Genomic DNA, 27,198 nt, shown 5'->3' with positions numbered 1-27,198 from the left:
TTTTTTTTTTTTAGTTACATAAGGTTTCACTTACCTACAGTACATATGCATTGTGTTAGGTCCCATGCAAGTGGGAGTAATACCATCAGGCTTTGTAAAATGTCACTCTGATTCGCATTTAGTAAACTGCTTATTTGGTTTAACAGTCAAGTTCCTGGCACACTACACATCCTGATTTCATCTAAGTGCTCAAGCTCCTGTTTGCCTCTTCAGGTGCCTTGTGTGATGCAAACCAAACTGCTTCACGACTTCAACCCAAAAGTTGGTTTGTTTTTGTTTTTTTAAGAGAAATCCGCCGTTAGTTTAAGCCTGTAACAAACTGCTCTGAAAATTAAAAGCCTATTCACACAAAGTTATATGTAATGACTGTAGTAATCAGTTTATTACACAGATTAATCATTCTTGAACGTACAAGCTCCAGGGGAGCAGTTGGGTCTTTAAATACACACAAGTTTTCTGTCAAATGGATTTTTTTTTTTTTTTACCCTTACATCCAGAAAGACCTAAGCAGTTAAAAAACTTAAGAAAAAATAAGAGCTATTAGCTAGGTATTAACTGAGAAACCACATACAAACCAAAAAAAGTATGAAGGGAGGGAGAGAGTTGAAACAAATCAACATCACTTGATGCACTAATAGCTCCAATCCATTTAAATGGTGACCGGTTAAACTTAGACCTTAAACACAGGATGTGGGTACAGTTTCTCATTGGTCATAACATTTACCTAAGGTGTAGGTCCTTCAGAATAAAATGAATACAGAAACAGTTTCAAGTTCTTCACCTTGCTTTTCATAACTGTTATGAGTTTAAAAGGATTCCACTTAAAATCCTTCATGGATCAGCAACACTGTCCCTAAAAAAAAAAAAAATCTGAGAACCACCAGGACTCTTCCCATTCCCATCTGATTACCCAATTTGAACTCAGCAAGGAATGCTTTTAGGCTCACAAAGTTATGACTGAAGAACCAGCTTTTCACACACACACTTCTCTGCTAGGAGTCAATGTTGGTACGGGGAAATACAGTATTTCTAGTTTGTTGTTCCAAGTATGTACAACACGCAGCACTGCTGTATCAGGTAAACATGTGCACAGGGGAAGATGAGGCGTGGGCTCATAGAAAGCAGTCAAATGGAAATCAAAAGGACTTTCTCTTTCAGAGTTCCCCTATCTTTATTTGTAGAGGTTATCCAATAATTTCTTTAATTACATCGCATACTTCTGAGTCCATTCCCGAGCTATTCTGTTGTACCTGTATGTATAAAAAGAGGATTTACTTAACGTGGCATCTGCACAGTATTCCAGCTCCAGCAGTCTAGTCTACACATGGCATGAACTCACACTCTCTACAGTACACTATCAACAATTTGTAACATTTAAGAGCAAAATTAAACACTAAGCAAACAGGGGGAACAAGAAAGCCCAGGGTGCTTCATGGAAAAGAAACACCTGGTCATGTTTACAACAGGAGTATGAGATCTTTGTGACTGGAGCCATAAAACAGAGCTAGAAAAGGGCTGAGGGGAAAGGATTCTCAGGAAGGCTTTACCTGTGCCTCCCCTAGCCCCTGGGAAAACTTACTGCAAGGTTTCATTTGGACATTCTGGAATAGACTCGTGTGTCCCTGCCATCTCCTCCCTTCTCAGTTAAACCCAATACCTGCCATTGACTCATCTGCCCAACCCCAACAGCCCTGTTCCTTGCTACATATTTGACTGTCATTTTTTGATGACAGTCAGGACACAGTGATTTGTGCATCAGAATTGTTGTTGTTCTGAAGGCACAACAATTCCCAACCCCCCCGTGGCTTTTGCACCCAAATACCCTTCACAGCCAGAGGAAGCTCAGGGTACTTGTGTAAAACAAAGCAGTTATGATTAACTGCACTGATGAAAGCTTCTCTCTGACAACCAGTTGTTCTTATTCTACAGAATTAAAAGAATAAGATACTTACAGCCAGAATTTTCCTATAGTTATGCACACCAAGTTGGTTTGTGTTGGAATTTAGCCCATAGACAATATTCCTTAGCTTAAAGAATCTGAAAATCCACTCCTAACTCTCTCCTTCCCATCACTGCTCAGAGACTACTCAAGCAGCAAGTCCTTATGGTTAAGCCCAAAAATTTGTTTCCCTATTTTTGGAAAAAAAAAAAAAAAAAAAAAAAAGAGAGGAGTTCTGCATACTTCAAGTGCAGAGAGTCAGTGTTCACTGCATCTCCAAACAGGTGCTGCTGCTCTTGCAGTTCTCAAAAACAAGGATGCATGAACTTCTCTAACACTGCTCCTCAAGCATGCAGTAGACAAAGCAAATTTGTGGATCATTTTCCCTTCCCTGACCAGATCTGGGAAGGAACAGAGAGGTAGGAAGTGTTTACAGTGGTCATTAAGCTGTTAAAGTGCTCATTAGCACTAAAGCTTCTCTGTACAGAAGCTTGGGAGTCTTCCTACCCCAACCTCTACACCACTTGTTCTTCCCTTGTGCTGACAAGTGAAAGAGAAACAGGGAGTTTTTGTTATTTCTTTGTATCATTCCAGACCCAGAGCTGCCGTGGAATATTCTCCGGTTGGAGTAACTTGCTCTCCCTCTGCTGGCTATGTGGGATTAAAGCAGCTCAGAGAGTGGCATTACAGATCTCAGGGAAAAACAAAAACACCCCTAAAAAGACCACAGTTAGAGCTTTGATTTGCCTTTTTTTTCCACTCTTTTCCAAGAAGTGGGGCCTTTCAGTTCCTCTTTACTGTGTAAGTGTGCATTCTGCCCTGTCATATTCCACGTTTTTTTGGCTTCCATACTTACTTTTCTCTATCTGTTTTGTAGATCCGTGCAATCTCAGGCACTAAAGGATCATCTGGATTGGGATCACACAACAGAGAACAGATGGACAAAAGTACTGGGGAGAGAAAAGAGACACAATTAGTTTCAGTGCAGCTGAGGACACCTGCACAGGTCAGCCCATACCCTTCCTTCCCCTCCAGCCAGTAGCATCAGCAGCATTTATTTAAAATTCCCAAGGAGCAGTAATCCCAGGTACATCAGCTGAGTGATTCTGAACAGAATTCCTTACCAGTGAACTACAAAACTTCACATGACCACACTGTCACAAGGAATAACCTCCTGGATAGGTGTGTCCAGCAGCAGCCATGTCTCTCTGAACCCACACGTGAGAGCATTCTGGGAAGACTTCCCTGCTTTTGCACCTGAAATTCAGCTTTTCCCTACACCAGACACCTCACTGTTAAATGACCTGGAGCAGCACTAATCAAAAGTCAAACAGCAGACAAGTCCAGCTGAGATGAATTAAGAAAGAGCTGTTCACAGCTACTTAAGAATCACAGACTGGTTTGGGTTGGAAGGGACTTAAAAGCTCATCTCATTCCAACCCCCGGCCATGGGCAGGGACACCTGACACCTTCCACTAGACCAGGTTGCTCCAAGTCCCATCCAACCAACCTGGCCTTGAAGATCTGTTTAAAAATACACCAGTCTTGCAGAGAACTAAGAGGCTTTACCCAATTATTTTCCAAGCATAAGGAAGATTGAGATGGATTAAGTGTAGTGTAATATTCAAAATGACCCAAGAACACCCAGCTGCCTGCACTGCTCCCAACCCAGAGCCCTAGAACTTGAGTGTTTCACTATAAATATATAGTGCCTATATCCCAGAGGCCACATCCTGCTCAGCTGAGTGACAACCTCATCCATACAAGGAGCCAGGAGACTGCTGCAAAGCCACAAATAGCACACGGACATTCCTACATTCACACCAGAGAGGAGAGGAGAAGGCAGGGAGTTACAAGCAAAGCATATTGGGACAACACTACGCCAGGCACGGCAGGGACATCTTGCCCCCCTCCCAGAAATGCCAAACATTCCCTTCTCTCCGCCTGTTTGGATCAAACAGTGCCACTCCATATGTCCCTTCACCAATTGCAGAGACGCGGAGTTGTCACAGTGCAGCCTCCGAGCAAGTTGGAGATGACAAGAGTGAGGAGTCTGAAGACACTAAAACACAAATCTGCTCCAATTTCCATCGCTTGCATGAGGCAGCTATCCATGAAAAATGAAAGGAAACAGCACACAGCCCCATAAAAACAACAAAGGAGTTAAGACAGGTTAAAACACAGGCCACAAAAAAAGATCACAGAATGGTTTGGGTTAGAAAGGACCTTAAAGCTCAGCTCATTCCACCCCCTGACATGTCAGGGACACCTTCCACTAGCCCAGGTTGCTCCAAGCTCCGTCCAACCTGGCCTTGGACACTTCCAGGACTGGGGCAGCCACAGCTTCTCTGGGCAACCTGTGCCAGGGCCTCACCACCCTCCAGAGAGAAGAGGTAATCAGGTGTGATATTCATTGGAAATGGAGAAGAGGTTTTTTTCCAAGTGGGACAAAAGTGAAAGCTTCCCTACGTCTGAACTGAGTGTGCTGCTTGGTGGTGTGAGCACCAAGAACACAGAAAACCACTTAGTTCAGTTTCCCCTCTCTTTCTGTAGACCCTTCACTAATCAATTCTCAATTCCAAGTTTAAAGCATTTAGGGAAAGTGTGGTAATAAAGTGGCCTTGATTTAAGTGAACATATTTCTGGTTCGGAATAAAGAGCAACCTCTTCCTCCTTTTCCCAATTTACTACTGTACACCTGTGAGAGAGTTAAGGGCTTAATTATCCTCTACCATAACTGGCATTTGGGCTATTTATTGAGCTCCCTCTCAGAACACAGCTTCAGATTGTGAGGGAGGTATTGTAGAAGCAACTAGTTCTGAAGTGCTGTCCCTCAGCAAAGGACAGAGCACATTTAGCACCTGTAGTACAGCTCCAGAACCAGCTCCTTTCCCCTACATACACTGAGTAAAGTGTTCAGTAATGGGAACTCTTTGACACATCCAGCTGCTCCCAGTCAGTTTAGCCTCAAAACAGCTGTTTGTCCAGCAATTCTCCTGTAGCTCATTCCTTTCGGTCTGTCAGACTCCACTGCCCTGATCACTTGAGTTTCTTCAGTTGTAGGATGAGTGAGACAGCTCAAATCTGTCCCCTGCCTTCACCAGAAACAGCAGGAAATCCAAACCAAGTTTTCTGGTCAACTATTGTAACTATTCTCTCAAATTTTATCTTACCACAGCCTTTAAAAACCAAGGACTTTTTGGAACACAGTGGCTCAGAACCACACTGCAGGCCAGGCCAGTGCTCTCAGCCCACCCTAACACCCCTTTTCCCAACACTCAGCAGTTCACTTTTCAGCATCACTCAAAAAACACTGAATAAAAATGGACACAACCATTTGGCTTCAAGCTGCACTGCCACATTCATCTGCTCTGTTTAATTTTTTTAAGTCTTCATTAATCCAAACTATTCTCATTACCCTTGCTCTTGCTGGTGACTTCACATCATTCCATTTTTATCTGTACAGCCCCAGCAAGAAGAGCATTTTTAACCAGTTATCTAAACTAGTGTAATTTTAATATCCTGCTGAACCCAGCTATCTGTCCATATCAATTCAGGAAGTTTCTCTTGAGGTTTTCCACTAGAACATTGCACATACACACCTTTTAGACCAACCAACATAAGGAGCCTCCAGACCACTATGGAAAAACCCCTTGGAAAAGGCACCTTCTCCAAGTTTCAAGTGCAAGGGTAAAGAGGAAGCAATCAAATATGTCAGTTGTGTATCAGAGTAACTAATTAAACCAACACTATGGAATTAGAGACTCACCAGACCACCCTCCTCTGCAATCAAGTATTACAGCAATGAGCTCCACAGCAAAGCCTTGACATTTACTACTCAAATGACTATTCTATTAGTAGGAGACAATAAAGTTCCCAGAAAGTCCTGTAACCACAGAATCAAGCTGAATAACTACACAAGGCAGGTAAGTGACATTTTTACACCTTGTCCTACACATCCTGCATGACCATAGGTAAAGCATTATCAGCTTGACAGCATCCCTTGGAGTCTCCCACTGGAAGGGATGTACCACAAGTGTGCACTCTCTGAATTCAAGTCTGGATTTTTGTCAGTAACTGCAAAATAAACTTTACTTGTCATTGATTCAAAGGGTTCCTCCCTTGAAACAACTCTGTACAGAGTTATTTCTCATCTCTTCACTCCTAGCTGTCAGAGTTGCCCAGTCTGCAGCAGAACATTAAGCAACTCAGAGACACTATCAGTTTAAAGCTCCCTTTCACTTCAAAATTGGGTTTGCTTTGTTTTATTTCACTCACCAGGCAGCCTACTGACCTCCAACCTTTCAGCTGTGTTCCCTATCTATCTCTGCAGACAACAAATACAGCCTACTCTTCAGTGTGGTTCCTGCTGCCAGGAACTAGCACAGACCAAGTACTTCTCAACACCAAGGGACTGGGAGAACCAAACTCATCAAGCAAACAGGCTGACAACAAAGTGGTTCTAAAAATGGGCTTAGCTTCCCCACAGAGCAGTGAGAGAAATGCACCTTCATCAGGCAGAATGATCACTGAAGAGTTAATATTAGACTGCTTGAATAACATGCAGAATACAGTCTACAGTGTAACAGAGCACAACTGACATCCAAGTTCCCACTGCAAGACTTGCCTTCACAAAGCACAAAACACTCTGAAGTTCAAGCACAATCTCTCCAGGCAGAAAATCCTGCCATGGACAGCTTGTCAGCAGGATCAGCTACAGTTCAGCACAGCATGATCCACCTCCCCTCCTCAGCAGCTGCTGTGCTCTCACACCTCCCAGGCCAGCTCACCCACCCCAATGAGCAACTTCACCTTCCTGCTTCTGCCCCACCTCAGACTGAAGGGGTGGGTAAGATGCAAATTCCACTTGTAAATTCCATGGCTGAGGTTCCTGTGCCAGGAAGCAGCTCAGGACAACCCATGACAACAGCTCTCCACAGGTCCTTCCAGCAGTAGCCAAATGAGCAGTGTGGAACACAATTTCAAGCCCTACTGGAACATCTATTGGCTCATCCAAATTTAAGAGGTATGTTAAAGTTCCTGGAACTCAGAGGTGAAGAGACTCTTAAAAGCAGCTGATCTCCACTTCCTCATCTTCCAAACACAACCCCCAGATGATTCACTTTGTCTGCAAAGCCTGACTGGTCTAATATCCACCACTCCAGCCATCCCTGACAGAGTACCAGCCACTACAGATACTGCTGTTTAAGTCTAGCTGGAATTCCAAACAAACCTGCTCCAGTAAAGCACTCATCCATGGGACACTTCAGGGTAAGGAAAAGCAACTGAGGAGCAATGGAATCTCCAGCTGAATCACAGCAGGGAGATGAAAAGCACCAATTTTTCCAAGGTAATGAAGCTATCCAGAAGAAACGACTGGTGTGTTCTGATCCAACAGCTGCTTGGTGCAGCTACTGCTCTCCAAAGAGGAGTCAATTTAGAATCCACCCAGGAGCAAGGGTCCATCTCTAAGCAAGCACAGAGATTATTTAACAAACCTTTTGTTGGTGCAGAGTACCAAGAAAGTGCTGAGATGGTTGCTCTGCATGCCAGACTGTCAGGACAGCAGGATGACACTTACTCAGCTCTCTGTCTTGGCTGGAGTGACACAGGAGCCTCAGGATCACCTTATAATCAAAAAGGTCATGCACTGACATGGAACAGTTGGATAACACAGGGAAGCATTGATTCCTGGCCATCAGCAGTTCCCAGCAATGGCAGCAGCCCACCCCACCTGCTGTCCCAGGGGAGTGATGAACACTGTGCCCATAAGGTCTTTCTGTGGAAAGCCATTTGTCACCTCCTGGAGACCAGGAGACAGTGCTGTGCCTCCTGATCCAGCAAAGCCTCTGAATATGAAACTAACAGTTTGTCAGCTCAGGTTTAATTGATTGTGAAACACCTCTGCCAGCAGAAATATGAGCCTTGGACACAGCACTGCTGAGGAATTCTGAATTCCTTGTTGGGGGGTTCATCCAGCTGTCCTGCTTCTCTCACCAGCTCCTTCACTGATGCCTGGCAGCCTCCACATCAAGACCCACTGCTACTTCCACCTCTATTCCTCAAAATCAGGAAGCAACCTGATTCCTGGAAGGAGCATTCTCCTATACAATCACTGCTTTGGAGTTTCAGGGCCCAGACTCTTGAAACTTTTGAGGCACACAGCTGTCAAAGAGTTTTATCAGCACTGACAAACATTAAGGTTTTAACTTTAAACACGCTGAAAACACCACTGGTCCAACAGCTTCAAATGAGTGGCTCCTGACTGTGAACAGGCAAGATGCACCCAAATAAAATTAAAGTAGCTTCAGACTCTGCTCCAGTTCAAACCTATTTCTTAACCACAGTCCCATTTCCAACTCCTCCAGCCTCTTCCCCAGCCCTACAGGAAGTGTACCTTTAAATCTGAGCAGTTTAAACTTCTGGCTTCAAAGCAACTTGAATTCCTGCTAAGTCAGTTCAACAATTTCTGGTGACAAAAGAAGAAAAGTTAAGTGTTGCCCAGTGTACCACAGACTGGTTGAGGTCGAAAAGGATCTCTGGAGATCATTTTGTCCAGCCCCCTGGCTCAAGCAGGGCCACCTAAGGCAGGTTGGCCATGACTGTGTCCAGGTGGCTTTTGAGTATCTCAAAAGGCAGGAGATCCCACAACCTCCCAAGGCAACCTGTGCTGGTGCTCAGCATTCTCACAGTAAAAATAAAACACAAAAAGGTGTTTCCTGCTGTTCAGAGGGACCCTCCTGTGCTTCAGTTCATGCCCTGTCACTGGGCACCACTGAGAACAGTCTGGTTCTGTCACCTCTGTACCCTCCCTTCAAGTATTTACAGACACTGATAAGATTCCCCCAAGCCTTCTCTTCCAGGCTGAACAGTCCCAGCTCCCAGCCTGCCTCATAATGAGAGATGCTCCAGTCCCTCCATGGCATTCATGGCCCTTCACTGGGCTCTCTCCAATACATCCATGACCTCCCTGTTCTGGGGAGCCCAGCACTGGAGATGTGCTCCAGATTCAGCCTCACCAGTGCCAAGCAGAGGGGAAGGATCACATCCCTCAACCTGCCAGCCACACTCCTCCTAGCATAAACTTCCTTGGAGCAACATCTGGGAAGCTGCACAAGTGGTTAAACTACAGTTTTTGAGAGTTGAAAAGCAAAAATGGGCATTTCCCTTAGAACCCCAACTCAGCACATCATGTCACACCCATGCTCTGTGACAAAGCCACCCAGTTATGTGGGTAAGTGCTACAACAGGCAAATTAAAGTGCCAACAAGATGATCAGAAACCAGGTTCCCAATTTTTAAGGCTACACTGTGAAGGTCCAGTTCATTTAGGTCGCTGGGTACTTGGGAAATCCCACACAGTAAGTCTCAGTTAAGCAATTCTTGAAGAGCAGCAACACAGAAAATCCACAGCACACTGGGCATGGAAGTTTGGACAGCAGAGCTGAACTCTGCCATGACTGAGGCTGAAGTTCCTCACTGCCCCTCCAGCACACTCAAACAGGCTCCATGAGTCACTAGTTACAACACATGGGGAGAAGTGGGACAGGACAGAGTGAGCTGCCTGACTTTCACTGCAGAAGTACTTCATGATCAACTCTTGCACATCCCCTTGCCAAGTTTAAGAGAAAGTGTGGGTTTTTCCCCCCAAAAGTGGCTGGGAACAGCTGTAATCATGTTAAAATACTTCATTCTCCTGTTTCAGGCAACAGGGATTCCTATTTGTACAGACTTGGAGATAATGTTTTTAATTTAAGCCTACACATTCTACTTAAGCCTTGTAGTTCAAATTGCCCACCAAGGTGTGGTTAAGACTGTATTTTGAGATGATTTATTCTCCAATATGTATTCTTTAAGGAACACTGAGTAAAGAATTACTAATACAAGCAAACTAGCTGTTCTACTGAGACACTCACTGTTGGTCCCCCAAGTCTTCAGAAGCTGTTTTAACAATTCTAGGAGGGACAGAACAAAACCCCAAAATGCCAGTCACCTGTCATAACCACAATCACTTTATCAAGTTGCTTACAGAGGGCTCCAGAGTGTGAGGGGGCAAGACCCTTTACCAGCAAACTGAGATGATTAACTACCACTGACAGGATTTATCACTGCCTTTTCACCAAAAAGTGGCACTTTAAATCCAAAGGAAGTCACTGCACACCCCTTCCCCTCCCTCCTTGGAGGTTAAGGTGTTAAACACGTTCATGTACCACACATTAACTGCAACATAACACCAAGCCCATCCAAGCTGCTGACAGTGCTGCCTCCCAGCTGCCTCAGGAGGAAGCTGTGCACGATAAGCTTTTTCCTAGAAGGACTGTTTCTAGTCTTTCCAGATTTCTCAATCAGTAGAAAGCACAGTTTCTTTCAGCTGTGCTCTAGTTATCTGCTTACAGATTTTAAATTCAAACAGCTTGCTCCCAGTAGCATCTTAGTTAAAGGGTGGCACGATTTAGGAAATACTCTAAGAAATCCACAATACAAATACTAAATTGCTGCTTTGGAAGGGATGTGAGCTTATTGTTGAATGTCTTAAGTCTTGTTACTCACTCTAAACTACCTAATCCAACAGCTTTTCCTGCTAGGAACACATCCATTCTTTGATAAGGCTGATCAGTCACTAGAGAGCTGAAACAGCCCCAAAGTCTGTCATGACACATTCTAACCTGACTGAACACAAGATTTCAGCCCTAAAAGACTCAAGTTGCCTTTGTGCAATTTCTTTACACTTGTTCAAGATGGGACCATCAGCTCTTTGCTTCTGAAGCTGAGCTCTGCTTTCTGTGATTCTGAGGAAAGTATTCCCAGTTTCTATAAAGTCACTTATAAGAATTTGCTTTGCTGCTTTAATTCCTTCAATAAATGTACCCCAAGGGAACTGGGAACAAGGTTTTCTGCCAGGTTAGAGCTGTATGGATGCTGTGCATGTGCAGCAGAGTTTGGGTACTGAGTGAACTCCTCTTCAGTAAGTGAGAACTGATCAGCACTACAGAGCCCCCTGACCCCAGCAGGGCACTCACAGGGGGCAGTGGAAGGGGCACAGTGGCACAGAACAGCCACCCTGATCCCACAGAACTCCAGCTGAGCCAGCAGGATACAGTCTGAAAAGGGTAAGGAAAAAAGGAGTCCAAAGCAGAAAACAGAAGGAGATGTTAAAGCATACTGCAAATGTATTTGGGCAGCAAAATTAACATTAGGATGTATTTTCAGTCCACTGCTGCCCTTAACCAACCTCTTGAATTCTTGTCCCATCTTTTCCCAACTGTCCCAATTCCAGTCTATCTCCCAGTATTTTCAAGCATGCTGTCTCTCACCCCACTGCCCATATGGCCACTTTAGACTCCCTAAAACAACACACATTCTGCCCAGTTATACAGCAATTAAATCAAACCAGAACAGATGTCAGTGCTTGGTGCTAACTTGGTGCTTCCAGGAGCAGCCAGTACTGACTGAGAGCACTTGTAAGGAAATTACAGCAACCTGACAATCATTTTCCCTTTACTGACACCATTTCTTCAGTTCTTTTAACTCACAACAAAGACTTTCAGCCTCGTGCACGAGCAAATTCACTTCTGACAAGAGACAAGGAGATACTGTTTTGCCTTTCCAACTGTTTCCACAAATGCCTTTAGCTGGACAGAGAAGGTGGGAACTTCTGTGGGTTCAGGGAAAGAGAGACAGTGATGATGTCCCAGGGATGTACCAGGAATCACCTGCCTAAATCAAAAACTGCCCAGAAACATCACAGGGAGCTGGGGAGAAGGAGAGGGCACAGGAAAGCCTCAGAGCAGAGATGTGATGTGAAGGATAATGTCATCAATGTGGCAACTGCGGTGTTTGAGCACAAGGACAGTGTGAAGCTACAAAACAGAGGAGTCAAGACATGGTCCATGCACAGGGTAGACCCAAAATATTCCTAAATAGCCGTGGCTAGACCTACAAACTTGATCTACAGTTTATAAATCTACAGTTTCGTTAGCCAGAAAAATCAATAAAATTCCAACCTGGGTCTTCTTTCAAGCATTTAAAGCCTCGTATTTATAATAAATATGAATATTGCTTTACCAGGCAAAGGATACATTCCAAGCTAACCACTAACTCAGTTCACAGGGTCCAAGATATTTTTAGCTAAAAAAAGTCAAGATAGTGCAAGCTAGTTAAGTTTTATAACATGCTTTAGCAGTGCATGTCATTGAGAGCTTTGTTCAAAAGCTGCCAACACGGAGTTATGATGTTTCCTTGAAAAAGGGTCTTTTAAGATGACAAACAATTAGACAAGTTTATAACTTCTTAAAAACTACAGCCGCTCCCTTACATATTTTACTTGGTGTGTATTCTGAACATTAAAGTCTTTCATTATCATTAAGTAAAAATATATAAAATTAAGCCTAGTGTCAGTGTTCAGACTCTGAGGTGAGGTGGCAGAAGTGTGTACTCAGGGCAGTAGGACTTATCTGATCCACTGGCAAAGCTGAGGAGTGTCCCTGTGCCCCAGGGAAGATGGATGTCCCGAGCATCCTACACTCAGGAATGCCAGCTCCATGCAGGGTCACAGGACTGAAGCAGTGACCACAGAAATGGTTGATGCCAGCAGGAATGCAGCGTTTTTTACATCCCAAATCAGTACTTCATTTCAGCAGAGTAACATTAAAATGAGCATTGGAGGTACCTTTTGAAATAGTTAGTGCTGGGGACCACTGTGATCGTAGAATATCAAGACAAATGCTGCCATTACTGTTAATATTTGGATGATAGATTCTTGTTGTAAATGCAACCTGCAGAAGAAGGAAAATTTTCAGTGTAGGCTCACAAATATATACATCAGACCACATGGCAACGGATGGATTTATGGTAGAAGCCACTCACCTTAGGTGGTTTGAAGGGATAATCTGTTGGGAAGTGAATTGTCAAGAAAAATACTCCACCTTGATAGGGACTGTCGTTCTGTTAATGAGAAAGAATCATTGCAGCTTGAGGAGTTATTACAAGACAACCCATCATAAAAAGCCACGAGCATCAATTCTCTCATACTTACTGGTCCCATTATTGTAGCTTGCCAATGGAACACTGAAAGAGAGAGAGATTTACTTCAGTTTGGAGAAGCTCAAGTAATGATCTTACTTTCTTCCAGACAAAGCAGCACAGAAAAGTCTATTTTCAAAACAAAGCCTTCTGAAAGGCTGCAGGGAAGGGAGCCAAGGAATTAAACAGACACAGGGCAAAGTACTCAGTGCTCCACAGCCCGGGATTGCTGTGGTACCACACATATGCCCTGCAAAAATCCTGTGACAATAGAAATCCAGACAGTCCTAGGCAACTTTTCAGACTCAAAAGTGTGAGTTTAAACTCTGCAGTTTCTAATGAAGCAGCTGAACCAAGTTTCCACGACTGCCCTGTGAGAACAAAAGGTACATGATGAGCTCATACCTGCTCTCCTCTCAGAGCCCTGGTCACACAGAGAACAAGCCCCAGCTCTGTGTACACCACATGTACAGAGGTAATTTAAGCCACTGCTATCCTCACTGAACTTTTGAGCTTAGTCTCTCCACAGAGGCCTCAAGATTTCATTAAAGCAGCAGAAAGCAATGTCTTAAGAGAACGCAGGAGCAACAGTCTGCTCCAGACTCAGGACCAGAATGTGCTAGGACACATTTTAGGTTAAGTGGACTAAAGTTAAACCTCACTCATATGCATCTGTCCAAGAGAACATAAATCTGGTCATACAGAGGACTTGTGAAGAATGTTGTCATGCTGGAAAGGAAAACAATCCAAGTTGATAATCTGTATGAGGCACGTTAGGGAGTTCTTGGAGTTCCTGCATCTCCAAAGCCTCCAGTGCCTGGGCAAGGAGCACAAATTATTTGGGAAACAGGACCATGGAAGCTGCCCTCAGCATGGATGTCAGCTACATGGCACCTTCAGACTGGGAAGCTGGAGGTGACTCCAGTTGTTGCTAGGGAAGCCTTCCAGACACAAGATGTGTGGTGTCTACGGCTGTCAAAACTACCTCGGCCAGAAGTTAGGAGTGGTACTACCTGTTCTAATCTAGCATGAGCAGTTTTTAATTACACATGGTACAGGCATTACAGCTGGGAATGATGTCATACAAGGAAGGAGGAAAAAGGCAAAGTGGGACCAGCCCTGCAAGGACAGAGGAAATGAGTGTTGGGTTGGAGCAGGTTTGTTTTAATCTAGTCTTACATTTCTATAGGAATGTGGAAGTTTCTATACAGTTTAGCACTGGTGAACAGCTCAGAAATGATTCAGAAAGATCTTGGCAGCTGATTTTTTTCCTTTTAGAAAGGATACCTGAGCTTAGAGCCCTCAGCCCCTAAATGGATTTCCCTACTTAAATATCTCCTCTCTCAGGAGCTTGGACGCAGCAGCCTTTGAGAAACTACATTCAATGCAGAGCCAGGAAACAGAGACAGCAGATCACATGTCCATATGTGGCATTCCCCCCCTTTCAAGGGGTTCAGCCAGCTTCCCAGGAAGTGCCTGTCCAGCTGCAGGTGGTAGGGAGAAACCTGGAGCAGAGGAAAAAGGGGCAGCAGGAACCCCATAGGGAAGATCGTGGCCAGTCACAGCAAAACCACCAAAAATCTCACAGGCACCAGTAGATGCTGATGAGATTCACTGGAGTGCACACAGGCACCACTGAAAAGAGAAGTTCAAATAACCACCTATTGTCTTAAGCCCAACAAGAAACCAGAAAGAAAAACATTTCCACAGTGAATCTTAACTTTTTGAAAGCTCCAACCCCAGACTCAAGCAAAGAGCTTGTTTAACCTAAGCTTTAGATCCTCACAATATCCAGGACAAGTCTGATGAACAACAAGATGGATTTGACATGCAGAGCTTATTCCAATTGATTCTTTCCTTTGAAATCACCCATAAAAAGGTATTTACAAAGTAAGGGGGCTGCTGACTTTCAGTAGGTAAGCACAGGTACATGTCTGGAATAGCTAAGCCACTGGAAGCACACCAATGTCATCCAGTCCCAAGCACATTTCCAAAACACAGGCCAGAGGTGGGTGGAAAAGGGCTAAAACTACATTGCCAAGAAAATCCCATTCCTACAGTTAACAAGGCAGGAAGAGCTCTTCACTTCCCAAAGTTTATGAACTACAGGGATGAGACACTTAGAGCTGGGGACAGTTTGTATCAGCTGAAGTAGCCACAGGAGAGCACTTTGCAAGTACAGCATGTCCTGAACATCAGGAAATGTCACTCTGACAAGGCAGCCGAGGCACACCTGGGGCACAGGGATTTGGGAGAAGGCACTTTGCTGCTGCTGCCACTGCTATCCACTTACACACCCCCGAACTGTTGCTCTCAACAACTGAAGTCTTTCATTAGAGGTCCTTCAGAAAGGTGGCACAAGAAGAACTTTTAGTAATTTAAAGCTTTCTGTGCTCAGCAGTAACTTTCCACCTTCTCTGCCAGACAATCGTCATCACCTTTGATAAGGCTCTGGAAACCACAGAGCAGTTTATCGGGGCACAAATCACACTCGCTAATTTAAGGGAATAAAAGCCTCAGCCTGGCTCTCCATCTTAGTCATTTCTTTTCCATGAAACTACAGACCTCTTTGAAATACTATTTGGAAAGCAGAAATAAGTTGTGAAGTCACTAAAAGCTTGACCCTACTGCTAAACACTCTCAAAACCAAGCTGAGCTTCCACTTGTTTGACAGTTCTGCTGAACAGTAACACCCCCACTAATTTCAGTATTTTCATTCTCAGGTTTCAAGTGGGTTTTTTTTAATCTAGCCCTACATTTCTGTAGGAATGTGGAAGTTTCTATACACTTCAGAACTGCTGAATGGTTCAGAAATTATTCAGAAAGATCTTGGTGGCTAATTTTTTCCTTTCAGAAAGGATACCTGAGCTCAGAGCTCTCAGCAAACAGCTGGAGGGTTTCCTTACTTAAATATCCCCTCTCTTAGGAGCTTGGAAGCTTTGCTGACTGTGTATCAGTGAGAGACCACATTGAAAAGCTGGATTTGCAAGTGTTCTTGTCTCACTGCAAACATCCTACTGATCTTGCTCACCTAAGCTATGACAAGAGTTTGATGGTGCTATTAAAAAATAGTCAAGTATAATTTTACACTTTCTGGTGAAAATTAAGAAGATGGTACAACCTGCAGAACTGCTGCAGGTTAAAGGCCTCTCACAGAAAACCACCATAATGTACAGGGCATCAGTTAAGGTGCCTTATTCACAGCTAATAATGGCCTGGAGCTGTGTCAGGGGAGGTTTAGGTTGGATCTCAGGAAAAGATTCTTTCCCCAGAGGGTGGTTGGGCACTGAACAGGCTCCCCAGGGCAGTGTCACAGCCCCAAGACTGCCAGAGCTCAAGGAGGGTTTGGACAATGCTCTCAGGGACAAGGTGGGATTGTTGGGGTGTCCTGGGCAGGGCCAGGAGTTGGACTGGATGATCCCTGTGGGTCCCTTCCAACTCAGGATATTCCATGATTCTAATCAAAGCAGACTGAGGAACACCACTTACAACTAAGGTAAGAACCAGCCACATAAACAGCCTGAAGTCAAGTCACACGATGCATCTTGTCCTCCCCTCCCTGGGCCAAAATACAGGCACAAGATGACAGTAGATCTTCTTACTATAAATCAACATTAGATAAAAAAAATCAGGGTAGGATTTCAAAGAGCTGCTTTTTTCCTGCTTAACACACCTCCTCGAGCTTCAAAAGGACAGAACAACTGCAAATCACACCTTGGGAGAGCAGCCTGGCACAGCAAACACCAGCTGATGTGGAGGCCAAAGAGATTGTCTGAGGCTGTCCCTTACCAGGAGCTGGCAGGGCACACTGATCTGGGCACAGGTTACAAACACGGAGTCGGAATGGTTTGGGTTGGAAGGGACCACAAGGATCGTATTTTTGCACCCCCTGACATGGGCAGGGACACCTTCCACCAGCCCAGGTTGCTTCAAGCCCCGTCCAACCTGGCCTTGGACACTCCCAGGGATGGGGCAGCCACAGCTTCTCTGGGCAACCTGTGCCAGGGCCTCACCACCCTCACAGGGAAGAATTTCTTCCCGATATCCAACCTAAACTTACTCTCAGTCTGAAGTTATTCCTCCTTTTACTGGCACTATGGTTCCTGATGAAGTGTATGATTTAAGGATGCTTCTCCTGCACCTCCTCCCTCATACCTAAGCACCCATGTCCCAGTCAGGCCACAGGTTAGTCATGACAGCAGTTAGGACATTCTGGTTTTGCTTATTGAGAAAGCCACAAGAAGGATTCCAAACCGAGTGAAATTGCTTGAAATCCTGCCTATAAATTCAAAAAACAAAACCAAACCCAACTAACATTACTTCATGATTCAAGTTGTAATTTGTCAACATTTTCCTTCCAACCACATTTTAACCTCTCAACCTCAAGGTCTACATATAACCCTCTTCAAAAAAAAAAAAAAAAGGGCAGTGTTACCTAACTGCTGTGTAAAACAGAGCTAACCCTGACCTTGCTGTACTAGCAGGAGTCCTGGGAGTAGATTGTTTTAGTCCTACAAGAACACATGACTGCACCACGTACAGTTTAGATATCCAAGTGCAGAAAGCTGTAGGCAGGTGCTTGCTGGTTTGGCCACAGAGCTACTGAGGTTTCCTAACTCCATCCAGAATTCCAGAACAGTTAACTCAAAAGGTGTAATTTAAGATATGCATTGAGATGTCCAATTAATAGAGTGGGAGCAGCATCAGTGATACACAAGGAAGGTGTTAAAGGGATACAGAAGAGCAACAAATTTCATATCAGGATGGGGAGCAGTATCTAGTGCTCTAACCAGAAGAAACAGAAGGGTTCTCCTTGCTGAAGTGCTGGACATCCTGTTTTAGAAGGAAAGAAGTGGCAGAGTGCAGGTGTCTGCTGAGAGCAGGATACTTACTGTCATCCCCAACAGGCCCTGCTGAACACTGTGCTGGAGGATCACGTGCCAGATCGTTCAACTCCTACAAAACAGGAAGAGTTCAGTTCATTTCGTTTCAAAAACAACCATGTTATTGCTAAAAAGCTGCTGGTGGCAACTCTGGCAGCGCCACAAAACTAACAGCCAGGATTTTGGAAAGTAAAGCTGCATCTTCAACACAGGAGCCACGTTTGGCACCTGCCTCAGTGACCTGTCCAGGCTGCCCAGACCCGGAGTCACAGCAATCTCACCATGTCACAGGGTCTGCTGGGTTTGCCTGCACTGTCCCAGCATTACTGAGGCATTATATCCTCCACTGTCCCCAGGTCACAGGGAGATAAGGTGGCCTCAATCCAACAACTCTCTGTATCAGCCTTATTTTATCCCCTCTATTGTAACAGTTCCCAGACTGCTCCAGCTACAGTGATCCAGTTTATCACCTCCACAGCCTGCCTGCAGCACACACAGCTCCAGTAACCTGGGGCTGGTTTGCCTCCACACAAACACATCACTGACCACAGGGCAGGGGAAATGGAATAAAACACAAGGCCTTCCCTACCTACAGACCTGAATGGAAACCCTCACTTTTCAAGTGGCTGTGTCAGTCAAATTTTCCTCTGAAAAAATCCCATTATGAGTCTGAGTGGGCTGAGTAATTCACAGTACTCCTGAATTATACCAAGCTTCAATTTGAAGCAACATTTTAGCACAGTTCAGAGAATTACTGTTACCAGCAACTCACATTAGCCATTTTCTCAGGAAGTGGATGTTTACTGGGAAGTGAAAATAGAGTAAAACTTTAAAGACAAACTTTACCTGCCCCATTTCTGGCTCAGCCACTGACCTGCTTTGCATGATAGGCCCACACATATCAGCTTTTTTCTGTCCTAGCTCAGTCTAGAAAGCTGAACACACACCAGACAAGGATTACAACTAAATCTAGTGCTCAGGAAACACTTCCCTGCTGTCCCAGTCCGTTGTTCCTTCAGCTTTTCACCTCCCAGCAACAGTCCACAGTGAAGTTTCCATACCAGGCTTTTGGCAGACAAAACATTTAAGGACAATGTTTAAGACAATCTGATAGCAGGAGTGGAAGAGGTTTGTCACTTAAAGGCCTTTTGTTATTTACAGGCAGTGAGTGATTAAGCTCTTGAACAGATGATCTCTGGGAATTCCAGCTTCTACTTCCCAGAAACTGGGAGGCCATCACTAAGCAAACCCTCTCCAGTTACAACCCCGGAATGCTGCCATACATCAAACAGGTAAATCTCTGGGTTTCCCCCTCTGGATGCAGTGCAGATCCAAAGCTTCACATTCCCTGACACACACACGAGTTTGGTTCAGCTCTCAGAAGCTCCCAACTGCTGAAGAGCCCAGCTGGAAATCTCCTGACTCACCAGTCTATGGGAGCTTTTGTGGAGCTCCTGCTGAGCTTCTTCCACTTTGTGGTTCAGAACAGACTGGGCAGGAACAGGCACTGCACACACAGCACCTGCTCAAGAGCCTCCTCCATCCTGAAGGTGGAGAGAACATCTCCAGTGCTCCATGTGCCATCTCTGAAAGCCCTTGGGAGTTGCTCCAGCAGCAGCAAGCCAGGAGACACCCTGCACCACCAGGGCAGCACAGGAAGGTGCAGACACTACACACACCTTCCTCGGGGTCAGTCCAGCCAATGAAGGGAGTCTCCACATGAAAACTCAAAATCAGGAATACACCTACTCTTCCTAAAGCTGTATAGAACACAGTCCACTCCCAAATGCTACTGGACTCTAATTTTCTGGAAAAGACAATTTAATGCTATGGTATTCAAAATCACAAACACACTCATTAAAAAATATTCCTTGCCACTTCTCATCCTGTTTCATACATCAGTACAAAGCATACACTAAACTAGGAAGGCACAGCTGTAAGAATCCACATTCTCCATGTAGGACCACAGCCCACCATGGATTATATTTATGAACACACAACATGCAGCTTCCCTACTATACAGGGGAAATGGTTACAAACAGGAGCTTGGGCACACACTCCACCAGTTAGCAGAATACACATAAAGCTGCCCTGACATTCCCCCTGTATCCTGCTGCCCAAATGCACCAAGGGCTTCACCACACTGGATTCAACAGTGGGACCACAAGGTAACTCTCCAACAGAGGCGGCAGTGAAGTTCAGGTAGTAGCAGCTCCATTTCTCATCAAAATACTATTTTATTTTCTACATCTCCAGTTCCAGCTAGAAAGGAATACTTTGGTGCCCTGGGTATTATCTCAGTGGAAAGCCATGACTTACAACAAGCACTTGTACCACTCGTCTCAGTGACAAGGTGGCATTTCAGGTTCTGCTCTACAAATTCACGGAGTGAAACATCACAGATTAAAAGGCCCGTGTAAAAAGCAATGTGTAAGCTCCTTGTGCCTAGAAAAGTTTAGCACCAACTCCCATTTCAAGCCCCTGCAACACAAAACCTCCCATATTTTGTAGAACAACAGCTTGGAGAGCAATGAGGAAGTTTAAGACCCCTCTGGAGTGCAGGCACCAGCTGCCTCTGCCCACCAGAGAGGCAAAATGGATTTCCTGGCAGGGCATGGATAATCCCTTTAACACACCATTCCCTTCCAGCTGCTTCGAAGACTCCCACTACTCCCTGGTCAGAGCTGCAGAGCCAAGTTTAAGGACAGGAATGGAGCTGCATCTATCCAGGCACACACACAGGAGCACCCATGGCTGCTGCAGAGCCAAACCTGTCCCAGAGGTTACTTTGCCTTTTGCAGGCTCCTGAGCAGTTCCCAAGGCACTGCAAAAGCACAACACTCGACCCAGCGAGGCCTTTGCTTCCAGATGTTGTTGCTGAGGGAGACTGAGAACCAGCTGGTTTGTGTAACTCGGAACAAATGACTCCAGAGTTCCCATAAAACTGGAGCTCGTAGCACGTGGTGGGTTCAGTTACAGTCTGGTACCATCTACAAACTTCCACGGATCTGATCCCAAACTGTTCTATTCCCCTGTGATCCAGGAAGTCTGGCTGGTCAGTGATCAAGCCTGATCTTGACCACATTGATATTAAAACAAAATCTGAAGCCAGTTCCCACTCCAGACAGTTTCTGGTCCTTAAGCACACGAAGAAGGTTTTGCTTTAGGAGCTTACAAGTGAAGGCTCAAGCAGCCTTTAGATCAAATTCCAGTTTGAGTTACTCAGCTCCCAGGGGCTGCCTCACCCCGAGCTGGGTTTCTAGCTGAAGGCATCCTACAGAATTTAAAGTTTCTGCCACCTCCCCTACAGCAAAACACCCCCAGGGCTGGGCCCACTGCTGTCCATCCTACCATTAACCTGACCCATCTCACAGCTATTAATGAGTCCCTCAACAAAAATGAGGAAGTAGAAGCACAGCACAAAGCAAGGTTCAAGGTGTCCTGCCCAAAGGCCAAGTTGAATGCAACTACTACAACTAAATCCATGAAGGACATACCCTAAAAACTATAAAAGTCACACAAGAAACTGATGTTTAGGCTCCAATTAAATGTGTTCCAAAGTTCCCAACAAACCAAACTCCTACTCAGGGGTTCCATGAAAGCATTTTAAGGGAGATGGAGTGTGTTTATGCCACAGACCCCCCCAGCTGTGCTTCATGAGTCATGAAAGGCATCAGCTGCCAGCGAGGCCTCGGGGCTCACAGGCAAACCAGAGCCACCAGCCTTGCTCAGCCCCACACTACTCTTCATCCCTCCCCTCCTGGAGTTCTCCCATTTCCCAGGAGCTTGTACACTGCCTTGAAAACACACCTCAATCCAGGAGTTCACAAACTGCACAAGAAGCTTTCAAAGAACTACCAAACCCAAGTGGTTTAGGTCTCGAAGTTTAACCCTGCACATGTTTCAAGTTATAATTGTAAGCTCCAAAGACATTTGTTAGAGAAGTTCAAATTTATTCCTCTAGACAACAAATCCCTCCCCAGTCTAACACATTCCTGGTAAAACCTGCTCTGGCCAGAAGACTAGTTTTAAGGATTAAGTTAATGCTAATACAGCCTCCAGTAAGAATAACCAACCTAACTGGCAACCTCAAGAAGCCAATCAGGTGAGTAAAAAGTCAGCACCCTTTAGCAGTCAGCTCCAGCAATTTTATTTGGTACATAGCAGAGCTCCTTAAATCCACTCCAACACACTAAATGTATCCCTTTAGATTTTCCAAAGTCCTCTTAGCTTGGACTCCATGGGCTTTCCACCCTGCTCCAGTTTGAGCTGCTTTCACAGTCTATTTTACTCAGAGGTCGCATCATTAGCTTGATTATAAACCTAATTTCTGCCTCAGGTTGCTGCTGTGAGTGAAAGAAGCTTTCCATCTGCCTTCAGCAAGTCTACTTGCCCCAAGCCCCCAAACCCTTCAGCAACAGGCAGTGTAGGGTGATGTTACAAAATCCTGACTTATGTAACCAAAAAGGAACTCACAGCCACTTAGCCATGAATTGTTCCCAGCTCCCAACAGAGCGGAGCCAAGCAATAGGGAATCAGGGCCAAAGTCAAATCGATCACACCCAGCCTCACCTCAGGACCACAGAGGGCAGTGCCAGTCCCTGTGCAGGACCCACAGGGCAGGAGGGTGGGAACAGCCTCTGCACCTTCCCTGGACCAGCAGCACCTCCCTGCCAGGTGCCAGAGCCTGGCTCCACCTGGCACTTCCCTCAGCTCCTCTCCCCCAGCAGTACCAGGCAGTGCTCTCACGTGTGCACCAAGGTCAGGCCACCAATTCCCTGCCACATCCACAGGGGCTCTCCTGCCTGCAGACTACGATTCCCGAGCATCTGCCATTCTAATGCCGCTATCCTGATTAATAGCAGCATTTTAATCCTTCCCTTTTGACAGAAACTCCTTTTGCAATGCTTGCAGCGGCTCAGATCCTCCAACTTTGACTCCTTCCAAGACTGCAGAAGTCAGAAGGCAACTGAGCAGCACGAAAAGACTCACGATCACAGCAATAACCAAGGTAAGTGTTATAAACACACTCTCATGTAACTGTCACCTTTCCTTCTTTATTTTTTTCAAAGCCTGCACAGGAAGAAGACCAAAGCAATGTATAACTTCCTCCTGGGGTAGAGTCTGAGTATCAAAACACCTCTCCAGCTAACAGAAGCCTCCCAGCCTTCCCTGTACACAAGCTCTCCACCACAGATGGGCTGTGCTGGCAGCTCCACACACACAGCGAGGCCCAACGGAAGAACCCAGTTGCTCCCACTGGCTGCTGTACAGAACTGGGAGCACTGAAATAACACCGAGTTTGCTCAGCACAGGTAGCACAACTACAACTCTGCACACCAACTGCACCACTGACCTCACATCCCACCCATGGGCAGGGCTCATTTTGGCAGAAATGACGCCTAAGCATCCCCAGAGGTCGGGCAGCTCTGGACTCCAGGACTACAGCAACTACCACCACCCTCCTCCCCAGCTGAGCAGGAACTAATGGAAGTCAGAGTTTAGTTCTGTGAAGCATTACTTGGTTTTTGGGCCTCTACAGTACAAGCAACAGTAATCCACCACTCCTCTGCTACAGAAAATGCTTTACTTGAGCAGGGCTCAGGCACAGCTGCTGCCTTCCCTTCCCCCTCACCCGCCGATCACACAGGGGAGCCCAGGGAAGACAATGAGCTAACCTTTCCCTTGCTCTCCCATTCAAAGAACTCCAAACACTGCCCTAGTTATCCAGTTATAGGTATTGCATTCCCTACAGATAAGCAACACAGATGGGGACGTGGCTGAATCCAAAGTGCTTCGGCTTAAACCTTAAAATGGAAGCCATTCACTCTGGCCCTCCTGTATCCCTCCCATCCTGCCCCTGGATTGCTTCACTCTCCATTTCTTATGAATTTACCCATGATAAGGCAGATAATTGTTATGTACAAACAACAATTACATTGCTGCACTTCACTGTTATCCCAAGGACTCTGCCTGGCACCCCTGCTTACACCCCAAACATGTCTACAAGAAAGGATTTCAACTTTCAGGCCTGTGAGCCAGTAAAGGCACCCAAACAAGAATCTGCAGCCCCACTGCCCAAAATACTGCAGTGAGTAACACAGGCAGCAATCTGAGAGCAGGTCTCACCCAGGCTGAGCTCTTTTGGAGCATCTGCTCAGAGAACAGCTGCTGCTCCATGCACACACGTTATCCCAGCACGAGCCTCTGGACAATCCCAAGAGCAACTGTGCCACAGGGACAGGCTGGGGCAGACCCTGCAGGTTCCTCCGCTGCCTCACACACCAGCAACAATGCTGTTCACCCGGTGTAAACTCCTTGTTCTGGCCCCCTCTTCCAGCCCAGAGTAGCTCAACATGCAAGAGGCCATTTCAGGTAACACTATATCAAAGGTTTACTCTCGGGATTTTCTCCTCCTTTCCAAGTTCTCATCCCTATGTTATCCGAGGACACAAAAATTTTGGAAAAAGCGTCACAGAAAGGCCTTTGTGGTTCAGTATAAAACCAAAACTGCCAAGAGCAAGGTCCAATGGCCAGACCAAGCCCTGCACACTGATATACCATGACTGATACCACCCTCAAAAAAAGCCAGAGCAGCAGTTTTCCCTCCCATCCCGTCTCTGTGCTCGACTCCACAGGCATTATTCCTACTCGATCCACACTCTGCAGGCTCCTGCTCTTGCCACAAGTTGCAATAGCAAAGGTCAGAAGCTGTCTGTCCCCTCGTTATCCTGACAGGGATGGCCACCACACGCTCCCAGAGCCCAGAACAACCCGGAGATGATGATAGGAGAGCTCTCCACGGGGTTTAAAATAGCCAGAGCGTAAACAACCAGCCATGATTACTGGAGCAGTCAAGGCCAGACACCCACAGCAACTCAGAGCGCTCCTTCCAGCCTGGAGCTCCACTCCCAGCCAACTTTTAAAGCACCTGGGCTCCTACAACAGGCAAGTTTATCTACCCCCACACAGGTTTTCTGCTGGAAATGCTGCCTCCAGCCCCTCCACAGCCATCACCACACTCACTCCACTGAAACTCTTGGTGCTTTGCAGAGCTCACACAGCATTGCTTCAGCACTTTGAAGACTCTCATAACTCTACACAGTCCTCATTATCCCTCGGGGTTCTTAATCCTTGAAAAGCAGCAGGAAGAGTCAGTCCACAAGCGCCCAACGTTAACAAAGACTCAACACATCCAGCTCCTCTCCTGTCACAAACCAGCCTGGAAACAAAAGTGCTCTCAGAGCATTGACTCCTGACCCTCAGCTCGCACTGAACTACAACCAAGCAGCTTTCCTGAGTTACCTGACAGGGGATTCACTGTCCCCACAACAGCCCGGTGTGTCCCCCAGCCACATTTACCCTGGTCAGCATCCACTGCCATATCTCCCAGGTCTATCGACCCACTCCTGAGGAGGAAGAAGTATTCCCAAACACCTGTGAGCCCACAAACACTGTGGAACAGTCCTCACAGGACCTGGGGGATCCCTAAAGTAAGGGACAGAACACTGCAGACAAGCAGCACTCAGCTGGAGCACAACTTCCTTATGTAACTCAGTCCCGGACCCTCAGCTGGAAAATCCAACACCTTAAAACCACACTCCAAATCCTCCCCTTCCAAGTGCTACCTATTCCACGAGCAAAAGCAAGGCTTCAAGCTCTCTTCCATTTTCTTCTCCACCTGAGCTTTAACCTGATCATGAAGCTTCACAAAGCCTCCAAGGTAACCTACAAGCAAAGCAGAGATGTTAACACAGACCCGACAGCACACAGAAAACCAAACAGGGCTACAATCTAAGCTTAAGTGGGTGCTGGGGGGTTGGCAGCTGGTTCTAGACAAAAATTAGATTTAGGTAGTCACTGAGAGCAGAAACACCATGGGACGGGTATTTTCTACACCTGACCCTTGTATACAGACTCCAAACTGACAGCTACACATTTCACTGGGAAAAGGATACAAATTCACTAAGGATATACAATTGGACTCCAATAACCCTCGAGTATTTTTTTTTCCTGGTAAAAGACACTGATGATCAAGCAAACACTTTCAAGACGGCAGGGGAGCTGGGCAGCAGCGTTTTCCCAAAAGGCCAGGACACGGAGCAGGGTTCCGGGGAGGGGAAGGCAAGGCTGTAGCTTCCCCTCGGAGCCTGCGGGATGACTCAGGCGGTAGCACAGCTCCATTAGAAGAGCTAAACCAGAGCGCCGTGTGACAGCTTTACCGTGCTCGGGGCCGCGATCCGGAGCGCCGGGACGGGCCCCGGCGGAACTTCCAGCGCGGGGAAGGGCCGGGCCGGGCCGGGCCCCCGCGGGGCCGCAGCGGCCGCCGGGCCCGCACCACCCCCGGCCCGGCCCGGCCCCGCTACCGGCGCCCCCTCGCGGCCCCCGCCCCGCCCCGGGGGGCCACGTTGCTCCGGAGGGGCCCGGGCCGGGCCCCCCTCGAACAAAGCGGGAGCGGCCCCCGCGCTGCCGCCTGGCCCGAGCCCCGCGCGGGGCGGCCCGGCCCGACCCCCCCCGGAGCGGCAGCCCCGGGGCCCCGGCGGGGTTATGTAAGGCGGGCGGTGCGGGGCCGCGCGGGGCCGGGCCGGGCCGGGCCGTGCGGCCCTTACCTTGTGGATTCTCTTCAGCGCCATTGTGTGCGCGAGGCGGCGGCAGGAGGGGCGCGGGCGGAGGGAGGGGGCGGCCCGCGGGACTATTTGCGAGGGGAGGGGGGAGGAGGAGGAGGAGCAGCGCGGAGGTGGCGGCGGCGCGGCGCGGGGAGGGGACGGGGAGGGGACGGACGGAGAGAGCGGAGGGGAGGGAGGGGACCGGGGCCCCCCGGGGGCGGCGGGGCCGGGGCCGAGCCGGTGTTGGGGCGGTGGCGGCCGCGGGCTCAGCGGTACCGCAGCTCCTCCTCTCCCTCCGCCACCGCCGCTTTATGCGCTGCCTCCGCGTCGCCTGCCGCGGATCACTCCGCCGCCACCGTTTCCCCCCCCTCCACGGGCCGCGCTGCCGGTTACCGGCGCGGAGGGGGGGGATGGGGCAGAAGGGGGAGGCCGGAGCGGCACCGGCGGGAGGAGGAGGGGCTGGGAGAGGGGCGTGTGGAGGGGGGGAGGGGGAGCGGCGGGGAACTATTTGTCGTGCGGCACCGCCGTGCAGAACTCTCCAGAAGGGGGAGGGGAAGCGCGCGGAAGGATACGGCGGCGGGCTGGCCGGAGGAGAGAAGCGCAGAGCGCGCGCGCGGGGCGCGTGACGCACCGACGGCGTTGTCTCGCGAGAGCAGCGGACGGGAAGAAGTCCCGGCAGGGCCGGGAGCGGCCTGAGGGGACTGGGATGGGATCGGGATCGGGATCGGGATCGGGATCGGGATCGGGAT

The 27,198-nt window shown here is 47.2% G+C and overlaps 1 protein-coding gene across 2 annotated transcripts; it reads right to left on the bottom strand.

Moving 5' to 3' along the window:
- UBE2D2 (ubiquitin conjugating enzyme E2 D2) lies at window positions 1–26,584 on the bottom strand. Of its 2 annotated transcripts, none has more exons than XM_017825622.1 (7): window positions 26,453–26,584; window positions 17,853–17,916; window positions 12,974–13,005; window positions 12,805–12,882; window positions 12,608–12,713; window positions 2,796–2,889; window positions 1–1,250 (listed from the first exon to the last, which is right to left on the bottom strand). In XM_017825622.1, the coding sequence occupies exons 1-7, from the start codon at window positions 26,474–26,476 to the stop codon at window positions 1,205–1,207; spliced, it is 444 nt and encodes a 147-aa protein (XP_017681111.1). In that variant the 5' UTR covers window positions 26,477–26,584; the 3' UTR covers window positions 1–1,204. The 2 variants fall into 2 exon arrangements, with proteins under 2 accessions (XP_017681111.1, XP_017681112.1); XM_017825623.1 differs by lacking the exon at window positions 26,453–26,584 and adding an exon at window positions 25,472–25,649.
- Window positions 26,585–27,198: the final 614 nt, after the last annotated feature.

Source organism: Lepidothrix coronata, unplaced genomic scaffold, assembly GCF_001604755.1.
Source record: "Lepidothrix coronata isolate B3197 unplaced genomic scaffold, Lepidothrix_coronata-1.0 Scaffold121, whole genome shotgun sequence".
In the NCBI taxonomy this organism is placed as follows: Eukaryota; Metazoa; Chordata; class Aves; order Passeriformes; family Pipridae; genus Lepidothrix; species Lepidothrix coronata.
This window is presented reverse-complemented; position numbering and strand designations above follow the sequence as displayed.

Excerpts from the sequence above, each read along its gene's own strand:
- UBE2D2 (XM_017825622.1), bottom strand. The coding sequence starts at position 26,476 with ATGGCGCTGAAGAGAATCCACAAG. Across the intron at positions 13,006-17,852 it reads AGGGCCTGTTGGGGATGACA|TGTTCCATTGGCAAGCTACA; the intron begins GTAAGTATCCTG and ends TCTCTCTTTCAG. Across the intron at positions 12,883-12,973 it reads AAGCTACAATAATGGGACCA|AACGACAGTCCCTATCAAGG; the intron begins GTAAGTATGAGA and ends TCTCATTAACAG.